The sequence below is a fragment of the Salarias fasciatus genome, chromosome 22 (genome assembly GCF_902148845.1).
Source record: "Salarias fasciatus chromosome 22, fSalaFa1.1, whole genome shotgun sequence".
Lineage (NCBI taxonomy): Eukaryota > Metazoa > Chordata > Actinopteri > Blenniiformes > Blenniidae > Salarias > Salarias fasciatus.
In genome coordinates this window covers 7,645,957-7,660,460 of record NC_043765.1, presented here as the reverse complement: position 1 = coordinate 7,660,460, position 14,504 = coordinate 7,645,957, and the positions used below count along the sequence as shown (strand labels likewise).

At 44.1% G+C, this 14,504-nt stretch overlaps 2 protein-coding genes across 3 annotated transcripts in view; both read right to left on the bottom strand.

The window, feature by feature from the left end:
- Window positions 1-1,407, bottom strand: part of atp9b (ATPase phospholipid transporting 9B) — a 40,957-nt gene extending 39,550 nt beyond the window's left edge. For both annotated transcript variants that reach the window (XM_030120863.1, XM_030120864.1), the window contains exon 1: window positions 1,302-1,407. In XM_030120863.1, the coding sequence (XP_029976723.1) occupies window positions 1,302-1,381 (80 nt within the window). In that variant the 5' untranslated portion in view covers window positions 1,382-1,407. The remainder of the gene's footprint in view (window positions 1-1,301) is intronic.
- Window positions 1,408-2,336: 929 nt separating this feature from the next.
- sall3b (spalt-like transcription factor 3b) lies at window positions 2,337-12,231 on the bottom strand. Its single transcript, XM_030120862.1, has 4 exons — window positions 11,581-12,231; window positions 4,649-7,609; window positions 4,235-4,563; window positions 2,337-3,241 (listed from the first exon to the last, which is right to left on the bottom strand). The coding sequence occupies exons 1-4, from the start codon at window positions 11,660-11,662 to the stop codon at window positions 2,849-2,851; spliced, it is 3,765 nt and encodes a 1,254-aa protein (XP_029976722.1). The 5' UTR covers window positions 11,663-12,231; the 3' UTR covers window positions 2,337-2,848.
- Between the last annotated feature and the right edge of the window lie 2,273 nt (window positions 12,232-14,504).

Here is a 14,504-nt window from a genome sequence, read left to right as displayed (position 1 = left end):
AACAATCTGACCTACATCCCTACATTGTATCTTTATTATATGATATGACCTCAATACAAAAGCTAAATTGTTTCCATTATGAACAAGAAATACAGTGTAACTGATGATTTTATCTTTTTCTAATAAAGGCTTTAAAGTAGTGCTACTGCCAATCAACGTGCACAACATACACATCGCAAAAGACTGACTGACCTGTACAGTGCATTTAAATCGTGTTTACAATTATGGGACAGACTGTATTCATACAGACTGAAGATGATGCTCACCTTAAAAATGAATAGTAAATGAATAGTGCTTAAAACACATTTGTTCTATTGCCTCTGCTAAAAGCTACAAGTTTATACCCAGCAAAACCAAAAAATCTGAACCCATTTTAAATGCTGAATTCAAGATTCTTTGCAGAAATATTTTGTGCTTTCACTATGCTCTACCCATAACTGACTGTGCTGTCAACTTCTATATAGCCTATAAAACTGCGGATTGCAGGCACTTTTGGGTAAAGGGAGGATTAAGATTGAGCTGTAAATCATAAATCCCTCTTACACATATTGACCAAACGCGGAAGAATTGATAGCACGCGCTGCGCTTTTGGGTGATGTCAGCATAGTCGCTCACTATCTCGATCAGGTTCACCTATCACCTTGTACCTGAAACAATTTGCCAGAGTTTTCTTCATATAAAGCCACCGGCTAATCCCAGACAATCACATTGTAAACATAGCTGCTAATTTCCTAGCCTATTCAACATCACGCTATGGGCTCAACACTTAGCCCTCATCATCTCCAAAGCCACAAACACATCAAATATAAACGTGAGATGACTGTAAACAAACAGCAAAATACCTTGAAACGCCTATTTTATTTTGCCCACGCTAACCTAGTTTGAAACATGATAATACTGGTGAATCCTGACATTTGTATGCGGCTAACCAGAAGCAACTTAGTTAACACAAACTATCATGTGACTTGAAATTAAACGCCACAGAGAGCTCAACAACGATATCCGACACTGGAAAACACGAATGCTCCGCTACAGGATATCGGTGTGTTATTTTGTGGAAGCAGAGTGGGTATTTGAGGCGTTTTTTCAGCTGTTTCAGTGATGATTCAAGCACTTCAACTGTCACAAGAGAGAATGCGGAGGAGCTGTCACATTAGCAACACAAGCTAACCACCACGACCCCGCACCCAAACAGGGACCCCGGGGGGGCAACGCCAGGCAGCCCAGTGTCACCAAATGACTCGGACAGCTTTCTGCTGAGTACGCGGCCCCAGAAACGGCCCCTTTCGCCCCTTCCATACCTCGAAAGTCTGGCTGAGTTGTAATACGGGTTTCTCTTCGAGTTCTTCCGCACCGGATTTAACGGAATGCTGTCAGCCATCTTGGCTGGGCATTACGTACATGACGTCACACCAAAACGCCGAGGATTTGTGTTGCATTCAAGTGTTATTCAAATACTTCGTAACTATGATTTGCCAGAGAAGTGATTTGAAGAACGGCAATTTCAAGATGTGGGGCACGGGTATTGTGCTATCTTAAAGTAACGCTCGTATTTTGTTACATATTTTGTACATAAAATAACTCAACCAATAGATATGCGTAAAAATTTGACTACCCTAATGCTAACCCAAAAATAGCATTACAAAAATAAGATTCTGGGATTTCCAGAAGCCTTCTAATGCAGCATAAATTTTCAAGTGACTTCAGGATGAGATGATCCAGGGGGTACGTTTGAAAAAAATATAAGAGCAATAAATATAAAAGTATTGATTTAAACGAATGACTAAAAGTATAAAACTACAGAATGTGCCAGCACTTTTGAGCAGTGTAGCTTTCAGGTATTGATAAAAATGTGTTTGCATTCTAAGAAGTCTGACACAAGTAACGAATGTGGTTTCTTAAGCGTTGCAATAGACTGATTATATTTTGGTTCATTACATGAATCAATCAATCCACCCATCTTCTGTACTTCTTTATCCCACTCAGTATCTGGAGGGTTGGGGCTTACTCCAGCTGACAGTGGGTGAAGATAAAATACACCTTTAACAGGTCACCAGTTTTTCACAAGGCAAACACAGAGAGACGATAGGATACACACTTTATTCACACCTATACGCCTTTTTAGAGAAACTTATTTGTCTGAAATGTATGTTTTTGGACTTCGAGAGGAAAAAATGTGTGAATGCCCCAAACACATGAAGAACATGTAAACTCCTTACAGAAAGGGGTTCTCAATGTGACTCAAACCAGGAGTCTCTTTACTATGAGGCAAAAACCCTTGCCACACCATCGCTGTGCAACCAAGATGTGCTCGATATGTCCAGGTAAACTTCATTAATTCTTGTACGAAATAACAAGACATGCCAGACAGAGTGAGGTATTGAGCTGAACATACAGGTGTTCTGGTTTTTATTTGCTTCAAACTGTTGTTTCAGGATGACAGCTTTTCTCACCACAACATTGACAGCAGGTCTTTGCAGTTCAAAAACGAGGGTATTCATGAGCATATTTTGTGCTTTGCACCAGCTAGCAGCAAGTGGGCAGCTGTCCGGAGGAGAGAGCAGACTCTTTGCATTATTGATTTGAACAAATGTTTCTTTCTTCAGAGCAACCGTCCTTCTACGCACCGAGTTCTCAGGTACAAGTTGAACAGTGTATAGAAAAAAAAACATTCACAAATGACTGCAAAGTAAAATAGCAAAATGTTGATACCCTACTATTGTCTGTCAATTGATAAAAAGTTCCTTTTGAAGTCTATATATAATACATTAGAAGAAACAAGATGTTTTACAAATACTTTAATGTCCATAACAATTTGCATAAGAATTTAATCAACATTCAGTTTATTTCAATTGATTCCAATTTCTTTGCTGTCGTCGATCAGCATAGAAAAATGTCTGTTATTTCCCAGGTCCATGCCGGTCTTGGTCAGGCCGCTCATCGGGCCTCCTGCGGCGCTCACTCTGTCCATGCCTGCAGTCAGAGGGTGAAGCTGAGAGATGCCTCTGTTCTGAATCACTGAGATCTCGTTGTTCTTCATGGCCAGGCTGTTGGTGATGGCCGTGGCGTAGCGGTTCCAAAATCCAGGGTCCACATTCATCGCCCGGGCGGCCAGGTCCTTCTGAAACATCTCCCCGAACTTCACGGCCTCTCCGCCCAGCAGGGCCATGGGGTTCTCCACCGACAGCCGCCGGCCGCGCCTCGCCGGTGCGTTGTTCCACATGTGAGTTCCCATATGAACCTGGAGATGACATTTTAAGAGATTTTATTCCAAAAGATCAACATAGTTAAACAGCCTCTCAGAGTACACTGTCTATTGACTTGTATTAATGTGCTGATAGAACTTTTTAAATTACAAGATTTTTTTCTAAAGCACTGATACTTATCATGTAATGGGGAAACTTTGGACAGACTTTTCCAAAATAGAATTCAAACACGATAGTTGTCAAAAAAAAAAAAAAATCAGAAACTGTGAAAATTTTGTACATCAATTACTCAACAATGTTTTGGCCATAAATGTGTCATAATTTCTTAGTTTCATTGGCTTTTCACAACAAGAATTTCAAAACTTTCTTTTCTTTCCCTCTTTCATCGACAAAAGAGGCAATTTAAATTTTTCACCTGATAGCTGTTTGCAATGAATGCACTTTTTAATATTTAGTGACATTTTATGAACAAGACTGATTGCGACACTCTAGAAGACAAAAAGGCAATCATTAATTGCAGGTCTGCGCTTTTTTCAAGACCCGGACATTTTGCCAATTCATCCACTCTCCAAAATATGCTTGTGGAGCAGTCAATATGTTGTTGCACTAAATTATAAATAAGGCTTTCATCCCATAGAATTTTATGTGTATTTGGCAGAGATTTTGACTTTGAAAGGTGCAGGCTGATACTTTCAGTTCCCTTTAGTGTTAATGTAATAGTGAAAGCCAAACTATATTGTGGGGTACAATTATCACAAGTTCTATTCTGAGTCATACAGAAAGGTTTCACAACAGCTTTTTCATCTGATTGACTGATGAAAACATTTTGTTTCTCTTTGCTTGTAGTGAGACTACGTTGTTGCAGGAAGACTTGTTTTAACCTCCATTAAACACAGCACTGTTTCAGAAAATTTTAAAGTGACCACAGAAGCTGTGCACTGGAGGATTTTCCATAATCTTATTTGCATCATTTCAGAAAAGGCAGGTAACTGGAACACGAACATGATCTGTCGGCGTCCTCCACCTACCTTCAGATTTCCTTTCGTGGTGAAGGCCCTGCCACAGATGGAGCAGACGAACGGTTTCTCCCCGGTGTGCGTTCGCTCGTGGATCTGCAGGGCGCTCGCCGACGAGAAGTTCTTCCCGCACACGTTGCAGTTGTGCTGCTTCGGTGTTCGGCGAGGAGGCGTAGGGCCGAGCAGCGAGGTCACGCCCGGGCTGCCGACCGACGGGTACCCCGGAGCGACGTGCACGCCGAAGGGAGGCGGCGGCCCGTCCATCAGGCTGTTCGAGTGACCGTGACCATTCACCTCTGCTTTTATCACACCGGCTGCAGCGCTGGTGAGCAGGCTTTGACCTGCAGGAGGAATGAAAACAGATATGTTCAGATACTTACACCAAATGGGATTTTTGAAGATGCGTCCTTGACGTTTCGGCATTACCTCTGTCTCTGCTCAGCTGGAACGACATGGTGTAAGGAGCCTCCTCCTTCACAGACAGCTTGCCGGGCGGCGCTCCTCTCAGCTCCTGGGCACCCGCCGATCCAGAGGTAGGAGACTCAGATCGCTCTCTCTTCACTGTTGCTGCCAAAGGCTCCCGGGACTTTGGCCTGCCGTTGTCCGCCGCCGGTGATTTGATCGTCATGCCGTCTGAGCTGCTTTGAAAGGGAGACGCCGACACGCCGGGTGAATGTGAGGCTTCGGACACGCGTGGACTGTTTTCACCGCAGTTCTCCATCCTCCTCTCTGATAAAGCTCCTTCAATACTGAGCTGGCTGCTGTCTTTAAAACCATTTGTCAGAGGCTTTACACCAAATGTGTGGCTTAGGTTTACAGTGCAGTCAATCATCCTCATTTGGTTCTCCAGAGCTGCAATACTTGAAACAACAGGGAAGGGTTTAGGGGGGGAGTTACAGTCCGAGCTGATGGATTTATCCATCATGTTTTCTACATCGTCGTCCTCTTCGTCATTGTCGTCCTCCATTGAAATGTCGTCGTTTCCGTTGCTGCTGAGACTGTCAAAGTTCTCGCTGACGGGCACGTCGCCGTCCACCTCGTGCAGCCCGTCCATCAGGGGCGAGTCTGAAATCTGCCCGACCATGTGCATGCGGATATGCTGCTGCAGAACGACGGCGTTGGTGAACTTCTTCTGGCAGATGGGGCACGAGTGCTGCACCTGAACCGGAGGATTTTCTCTGTGGACGCCAATGTGAGTCTTCAGGTTCCCTTTGGTGGTGAACGCCCTGCCGCACACTTTGCATTTGAAGGGCCTCTCGCCCGTGTGGATGCGGTAGTGCATCTTCAGCGCACTCTGACAGCTGAGGACTCGGTGACAGAGGACACACTGGTTGGGGTCAGTGATCTTTTTGTCAATATTCTCCACCAGCTGCTGAAGCTTTGAGGTTTCAGACGTTTGCATAGAATCCAGGAGGCTACACGACGGGAATTTAGTTTCCTCTGAGTGTAATGAGAGGGGAGGAGAGTTGGACACGGGTGATGCTGAGGTGATGGGTTCAGGAGTGGTGGTCCCAGATGGGACGGTGGTGCTGCTCGCCTCGGTGAGGTTGTTGGCTTTCTGTCTCAGGGCGCAGCTTTGGGGCCGGTGAATCCCCTCTGTTTTCAGTATATTGGAGGCTTCTGTCTCACGGTTAGACTGTGGAGACTCTGAAACAGGAGAGAAATGAGCCTCACTGCCTCTGTGGTTAGGTGACAAAGATACACATTCACCAGAAGCTGGCTGATAGGGAGATTTAACAGATGGTGTTACACTTACAGGGTCATTCGAGCCTCCGATACTGGTAATAGTGGAGGACAGCGGAAGACCCATAGTGGCTGGCAGAGCTGCTACAACAGGCTTGCTATCCAGCCATGAGGAGACGGGTTTTTCTGGAGGGATAGACATCCCATAGGGAATCCCGGAACTTGTTGGCACATTGTCTAGATATTCTGGCACCGGAAAAGGGTTCATCTGAACATGAGGATACTTTTCTTTATGCCTCTGAAAGTGCACCTTTAAGTTCCCCTTTGTGGAAAAGCGGTTGCCGCAGATGTTGCATTTGAAGGGCCGCTCTCCTGTATGGGAGCGCAGGTGGATCTGCAGAGCGCTGTCGCTGCCAAACACTTTGGCACAGAACCTGCATTTATGCTTGAAGAAGGGCTCCTCCGGGCTGGGCTTGGTTTCGAACAAGGACACGTTGGGCAGTTTCCCTTTCCTGTGCTTCATCAAGGCCGCGAGAGGGTCAAGTGCATTAGCTGTGGCGGCAATGCTGGCCAAGGGATTGGGGAAAATGACACTGCTGGGGGGGCTCTGAGGTAGAAACGGCAGGCTGGAGGACGAGCCGAGGAGGCTGCTCTGGGCCAGGGAGAGCGGGCTGGAGGAGCTCAGCGTCTGAGTGCTGCTGATGCTGCTGGTGTGTTGGCCTGTGTACGCAGGCAACAGAGTGGAGACGCTGCTGCTGCTGCTGGAGAGAGACGGGGTTGGATTTTCTGAGGGGGTTGAGGTACATGTAGCGTCTCTGAATGTGGACTGTCCGCATATAGTTTGCGAGGGGAGACTTTGTGACTTCTCAAGCACAGAAGACAAAGAAACGGCGGCCTGTCCGTTTATGGTTGAAGGCATCGTTCCTGACAGCGGCAGGATGGGAGGAGGGACGATGCCTTGAGAGGGGAAAGGGTTCGGCGCCAGAGGCAGGGACCTGGAGGCCGGGTTTAACGCCGCCTGTGTCGGCTGTCTGTTCATGACGGCGACCTGGCTGCAGATCTGCTCGATAAGCTGCAGCTGGTGGACCTGTTGTTGCTGCAGCGCCAGCAGGTGCTCCAGGATCACCGGGATGGCCGCCGAAGCCACCTTCCCTCCCGGGCCGCTGCCGCCGATCCCCTGGGAGAACTGGGCCACGGCGACCCTGGTGCTGTGGAGGATCTCCAGTGTCACGTTTGTGCTCGGCATGCTGTAGCTGCCAGCTGCCGACATCTGCGGGGAGGTGGACTCAGCCGACTCTGGAGGCGGAGGGCTGGAAGAGGCGGCGTATCCCGCGTCCTGCGGGCAGTGCTCGAGCTCCATGGCGTCATCCTGCTCCCTCCCTTCCTCTAAGTTATCCAAACTGTCATTGTCATTCACCAGCGCCTCTCCCAGCTCAAAGCCGGCGTCCGTGGACTCGGCCGCATACGAGTCGCTGGACGCGACGCTGGGAACCGGAGAGGGCCCGACGGGGGAGTCCTCAGGAGCGGGCGTCCCCTCGCTGTCCTTCACTATCAGCACCAGGGGATCCTCGGTGCACTCCTTCAGATGCTCACTCAGTTCGGTCCAAGAGAAAAACTGAGCGCAGCATTTGTCACAGATGTGCATCTCCTCGCTGCTGTGGCAGCCTCCGCTGGCCTCCTCTCTCTCCACGTCCTCCACAATGTCTAAGAAAGAAAAAAGAAACAAGAGAAAGACTGTAAAACCGCTCACTTACTCTCCTAAACCTTCACTAGAAGGGTATACTTCCTCTTCCACATCCACAGCAGACAGTCTGTGCTTCCGAACTCGTTCTGTCTTTATAAGCATTGTTCACGATCATCGGCTATAAGCAAGGTTACATGTTCTGGGAATCAACCAAACTACATAAGAATCACATTTTAATATTATAAGCCACAAAAGGGAAAGTTTAACCATTTACCTGCAAATATTAACATCAGCATTTCTAAATTAATGTTTCACTTCACATTATTAAAGATCCACTGTGAACATCTGTGCATCGCTCACGAAGCTTTGTTCATTTGTAATCAGCCTGAATTCAACAGGCCTCATAAAAAAGAAAAAAGGTTTCGGAGGTTTCAAACTCACACGGCGAGTTTCAGATGTTAATCTGTCTCTGAAAATCAATCCAGCTCAATGAAGTTATCTGACCTCTCAATTGTGCATTCAGACAAATAATGAAATCCCATACAGTACATTGATTTTCCCCTGCATTTATATAATACAATGTGTGTGTGTGTGTGTGTGTGTGTGTGTGTGTGTGTGTGTGTGTGTGTGTGTGTGTAATGTTTTTTGCCAAAAAGAAAATAAAGTAGTTGTTTTCAAAAATGTTGGTTTAAAAAAAAAACGTTCTCAGAGAATGTGAAATAAACTTTATCAGACAAGCCACCATAATTTGGTAAATCGCACATTTCACAATTTGTTTTCAAATTCATTACCTGCTTTAATAACCGATACCAAACATTATTATTGGTCGTGGTATAACTCAGTAATTTAGATAATGTGACAGCATGCTGCTGGCAGAAATCCAGTGAGAAATGCATTTATTTTGAAAGGTTCTTGAAGTCAGAATAGGGTTAAAACTAATGACTTTGTCAGTTTTGCACTTTCCAACAAATTTGATTGAAAGGAAAAGGCATTAAATTCCTTCACAGAGATTTATATCCGTGTTTCTACCTTTCAACATCAACTCTAAGTTGGATTTTTTTTTTTAGTTTGTAACTATTCCAACATGGACTCAATTCAATTGTTGAAAAATGCTTGAAAATCCTTTTATGCATTTTTCGCATCATAATTTTAACTATTTACAGAACATCACAACTCTGATTTACTAATCAAAACCAAGGGCACGACCTAAAACAAACCACAGAGATTATAGTCACAGATTCTATCAACGCTGAGGCATTTGGAGTATTACAGGCAATTTAATGTATTAAAACTGATTCACATGCCAGGATTTCCTGCCATGAAAAGGCAGTAAGAACTACAAACATTTGTTCTTGCTGCACACAACAACACGTATCACTCATCTCACACATTTTGATCCAACTGCACTTTTTTTTCCACTTCTGAGTTTCCTCTAGTCCCGTTTCGGTGGCCAACATGTGAAAATATTTCACGCTTTATATTCACTGTTGCATCTGTTCAGGTTTTGGCCCATTAGGAAACAGACAGTTTTAGCAGATGGAAAGACTTCAGGGAGAAACCAGCAGTAAATTATTGTTACAAACATCCAACCTTCCCTGAACTGATTTAAAAACAGCAATTAAACTAAATCTAGAAATGTGAAAAATCTGGAGTGTAGTAATGTCTGGGCAGGAAGAATAAATAGTTTAACAAATCATTCATTCAATCTGACCATAATTAAAATGCACGTGCTGTTCATTTGTCAGATTTAAAGCTATTCACACTTGCATGCGTAAATATCAAATTTAACCTAAGTATGTGCATTTGTGGCCCCATACGTCCTCACCCCCGCTCTGCTTGTGCATATATCCCTGAGTGTGTGTGTGTGTTTGTGTTCACACTCTAATTATCGCCACATTTCACCACCTTAAAGAATCAGTCCCTGTGTGCTCCTGCTAAACACAACCTAAAACGGCCGGTATATTTACAATTACACAAACACGCTCTACAAATCCTCCTGCAAACAAGCAGCACAATGTCTGTATTAATGAGGACGTTCGTGACCAACTCCAAGCTTCCAGCGGCCCCCGAGATTAAAATCTGACTTAAAACCACTTTAAGTTCAGAAACTACCAACGTGTGCAGAGTCAAGTGGCAAAAGCTACTTGAAAGTCAAACTTGTCTGAGGTAAATAATCATTCTTTGGGCCACATGGTGGGTGGTCTGAGGATCACCAGGGCGATTCAGCAAACACAGGAGTGAAAACACTTTGACTGTTGTAGTTCAGGATTTTATCCACGCTTTGTCAGATTTACCTCCAGTGAAAACAAAGAAAAGATCGCATTTGATTTAAATCTTTAGATACATTTCCAAATGGAATACCACTGATAGGAATTTATTTTAAAATGTCATCCTTGCTCAATCCTTAATGTTGGGGGCAGAAAACGGATTTATGTGCGTTTCTTGTGTGGTTTGGCGATGAGAGGAGAGGAAAAAAATAAAATCACGAAGCTGCAGCGGGAAAGCAAACAGACTCTCAGCAGCATGAGCGCCTCTTTGCCTCTCTGCGCGACCCCTGAGCCTCAGAGGTCAGCGGTTCAGATGTACTAATTGTATTATGATCCAGACATGGACCACTTGCCCCTCGCAGGGTGAGACTGACAAAGGTTAAGTCAGCAGGCTCAATCAAAGCCCATCTCAGTGTTTGAGCCCCCTGCGTGGCTGCTGGGCTGTGGGAGGGCCCGAGTGAGGAGGCCCTCTTCCACACTCCACACCTTTTCACAGCTCAAAAGATAATAGAGTCAAATCTTACTGATGAAAAAAAAAACCCAAAAAACCAAAAAAAAAAACCCACATGACATCAAAATCTTAATAAATATGTTAAACTGGGCTGGTAACTTGCAGGCCTTTTTTTTTTTTTGACTTCACAGAGACTGATGCAGAAAAAAAAAATCTAAGTGAATGAATGCATCATTAATTCCCCATCATGAAAAGAGTTATATTAAATTACAATAATCTAATTAATTTATAGTTATCTTGTGTCAAATAAAGCTTGGTGGGATGTAAAACGATTAAAAGGCCAAACTTGATTTCCCTCCAATTTTGAATTAACATTTTAAATCAGATTTGGCAGATTCAATGATTAATTTACGACTGCACATATGAGTTTATGCTCAAGTCTTGTTTTGATTAAACGGTTCAAATAACATCCAGGCTGACCTGCAGGTGCAAGAGGACACGATTGTCTAATTAAATATTAAAATATGTAAGCTTCTGGGGTATCATAGCATGCGCACCGAATCTGATTTAATCTGATTACATACAATAGGAAAATTGCTTATAATCATCAATATTAATAATTATGAAACCGTTGGAGGATTTTACAGAAACTAAACATCGTCTGGATGAAAACTATAATAAACTAAGATGTATTATTTTAGGATTATTTCTGCTAATTAATAATGTGAACGTTCATCATTAAAGAACAAATGTTTCCAGTAAGAAATTATGAAAGAAAACAACAAAACAAGTTAAATTTCATAAGCTAAACTACATTTGTGTCATTTACTCTATTTGTGCGCACTGTGCAGTTGTTTTAGAGTTTGCCTTGCATTTGATAGGTTTGTAGTTAAAAAGCAAAACTTTGGAAGTTTTATGCGGCGTGTTGCCGTTTGGTTGTTTGTGGTCTCTCAGTAAAAGTATTTAAACATTTTAAAGTCTTTCGTTTAGTGTTTAATGTTTTGTTAAAATCATTTAAAACTTAGCAAGCTTTACTTTAAATTTATAAAAACAAAACAAAAAAAAAAACAGCAAATAAATTGATGATTAAACAAGAGTCGCCCAAAAAAAAATGAAAAGTGAAATAAACGCAGAAAGTTTGTCCTCCGCTCGGTGTAGAAAAGCCTGTTTGCTGGCGGCTCTCATACTGGGAACTCTTGCTGGACTTTGTGGCTCTGGCTGGATCCGCTGGTCCTCCAGCTGATGGGAGACGCTCGGCCGCCCGGACACGTACCATTTCTGGAGAGGAGTCCGCTCCGCGCCGCCTCTCCGTCCGCCTTGAGGTGCTGCGGTTTGGCTTGCTTGCGCCGGGACATGTCGATGTGTGTGAGCCGCTCTGCGCTGCCTTCCGCCGGATCATCTACGAGAGGCGAATGGGACCCTCCGGAGGGAGCGGGGTCTGTGAAATAAGCGCTCGTCGGTCGGTGCTGAAGCCCGCCCGCAGATTGCGCATGTCAGTGTAATTATGATGGAGGACGGATAATGCTTTTACGACTCGAGCTGCCCTTCGATGGGTGATTGGCTGCGGTCCATCCAACTCGCAGAGAGATATGGAAATGAGGGACGGCGTTTAATAATGATCAGTTCACTTCCTGTCCGGTGCACAGTCGCTTTTACGCACAACTCCGAGAGGCGTCAACATGGCTTAGTCCGAGCTGAACTCCTGCGCGCGTGTCGTGGGGTTTTGGAGCAGCCTCGTTTGAGACTCTGAGGTCTGGAGAAGCATCTTCAGAGTCCGTCCAGGAGTCGGACTCACTTGTTTCCCTGTCTGAGCTCTTCAATAAGCCTGAGTGGAGAGGAAAAAGAAAGGGAGTCTGCTGCTGGATGTCCCGGCTCGGGCTTACGCGCACACTCAAAGCAGCAGCAGCAGCACTGAGCAGGAACCCACACGCACACAAACACAGAGGAGGAAATTACCGAATCCCCCTAAAAAAAAAAAAAAAAAAAAAAAAGCTTTACAACCGAGGTGATGATGAACCGGCGCGTCAACTTCAGCCGGAATAAACACGCGCGTAAAAGTCAAACTTTGCGCGTAACCATGTCGCTCACATCTTGCGAGGAGGATCCGATCTGAAGCTGGTGGCTGTCGGAAGTGAGCCTCCCTCCCTGGTTTGTCAGGAGGCACCGGCCCTCTCCTTGCTGCCTCCGCCTCCGGTCCATCATTAGATGCCCCTCAGCCGCTGCGATAGGCTACTGCCAGGATACCACGGGAGGTGTTCTTGCTTCATTTGCTACGACCTCCCACAATTTGGCGCCATAATAGACTGAAAAAAAAAATATCTCAATGTTGGGAGAAGAAATCTTCCCAGCTGAGTGAAGTTTAAAGACAAAGACCTAAATAACTCGACCTTATTTGTTCAGCTTTTATATACATTTTGGTGGCTGCAGCTACACCAGACCCAGCAGTGTTATCATTAAATAAATAAACACAAACAAAAGTGGAAAATGAAACCCAATATCTTGACTGTGATGTCTGTAATAAAATCTGCCTTGGTACTTTTGTTTGATCCTCCCCTTCCACAAACTGTAGCCATTTCAAAGCTGAGAGAAGAATGAAGCATACTTCACCAGAGCTGTAATCCCCTTTCACCAGGCATTGTCCCAAAACTTGTAATTATATGGTATTAAAAGATGCAGCTGGGGGAGGACAGAATCAGCTGTTGATAATTGCAAGTACTACACAACAGCCTGGTATTGATCGGCATGTCTCCTATTCCCCTGCTATGGAGAGATAAGGAGGCCCCACTCCTGCTGGAATATAATTTCTTCTGACCTATCAGGTTTCTACAGACTTATGATGAATAGCCAGAGTGGCCAGGAGCGCTTATCTGGAAACTCAACCCTCCTTGATTTGATATTGATTCTTTGTAACCAGCGTCGGCACACAAAATCAAACCAGAAACTACTTGACCATGATCACTTCCAGATTCTAACTTGGCCTCCACCAACGCAGACCCTGGCCTGGACCTGAAGCACCACTTGACTTTAATTGTGCGGTACATCTGTTACAGCGACGCGTCACTCAATTTATTTTATTTGATATGATCGACGAGAGAAGCAGATCTATTTATTTGAATCATATGTGTTAGCGAATAACTGGAAAAATAGGATTACACCAAAAATAAATCATAACTAAAGTAAAAGTTTATATTACAACAATGACATGATGGGACTCATCCACTTTCTGCAGGGTGGCAGGGAGCTGGAGGAACCCCGGACAAGTCACCAGTGCGTCACACACACACACACACACATACACACACTCTCGTGCAGGCATTTTCTCTCACTGAATAGCCTCACATGCATGTTTTTAGACTGTGGGAGCTGAGTTCCTGGAGAAAACCCATCCAGGCAGGGAGAACAAGCACAAAGGCCCTAATGAGTCTCAGACCCACAGCAGCCCCGACGAAGAATATTTGGAAACAGTTTCAGCGGATTTATTTTGGTTTTCCATCATTTGGCTACAGAGCAGTTAGGTTGTCTTACTTTGCTGTGATTTAAATGTTTTGTGGTTTAGGTATTAATTATTAATTTTATTACCCCCAGCATATTCAGCCTTGTACACACTGGGATTCATCATGCAGTCACCTACACTGAAAACCTTATTTTAATGCATATCTTGACAAAACGGAAGCAGAGATGTAAAAGGATCTCAAAATGACATTACCCATCAGACTCTTTTCATTACACTTTCTCAAATTTACTGACATAATTGATGCCAAAACATCATGAAAGATTTTTAGAGTCGACTTAAATTCGCGTCATTAAAATATCACTGACCTCAATGGGAGCTGTGGCCCAGAAAACTGGAAAGTCAGAACAATAAGTTATTCTATATAATCATTTGTTCAATTCAATATATTTTTGTAGTGAAATATGACCACAAATAGGATTTTGGTGGAATTTAGACATCAAAAACTTTAAAAGTATTAATGTACTGTATTATTTTGTAACTATAAAACTCATGCAGACACTTTAAAAAGCTTTAAAATTTTGGTTTCCAGAGTGAAATTTCTATCTGGAGATCTTCGAGTTTTGCGTCCAAGCTTGTGTCTGAGTCATTTCTGAGCAACCGTTCGTCAACAAGGATGATGTAGTGTCCACATAAACCTGAAAATTGAGTCTGCGGGATTGAAAGGATTCCCTTCAGCCACTTTC

What these genes read in the sequence shown, in the direction of transcription:
- sall3b (XM_030120862.1), bottom strand. Translation starts at nt 11,662, where the DNA reads ATGTCCCGGCGCAAGCAAGCCAAACCGCAGCACCTCAAGGCGGACGGA. An exon ending in CCAGCTGAGCAGAGACAGAG is followed by an intron (nt 4,564 to 4,648) that starts GTAATGCCGAAA and finishes TTCCTCCTGCAG; the next exon opens with GTCAAAGCCTGCTCACCAGC. An exon ending in CCACGAAAGGAAATCTGAAG is followed by an intron (nt 3,242 to 4,234) that starts GTAGGTGGAGGA and finishes TGTCATCTCCAG; the next exon opens with GTTCATATGGGAACTCACAT.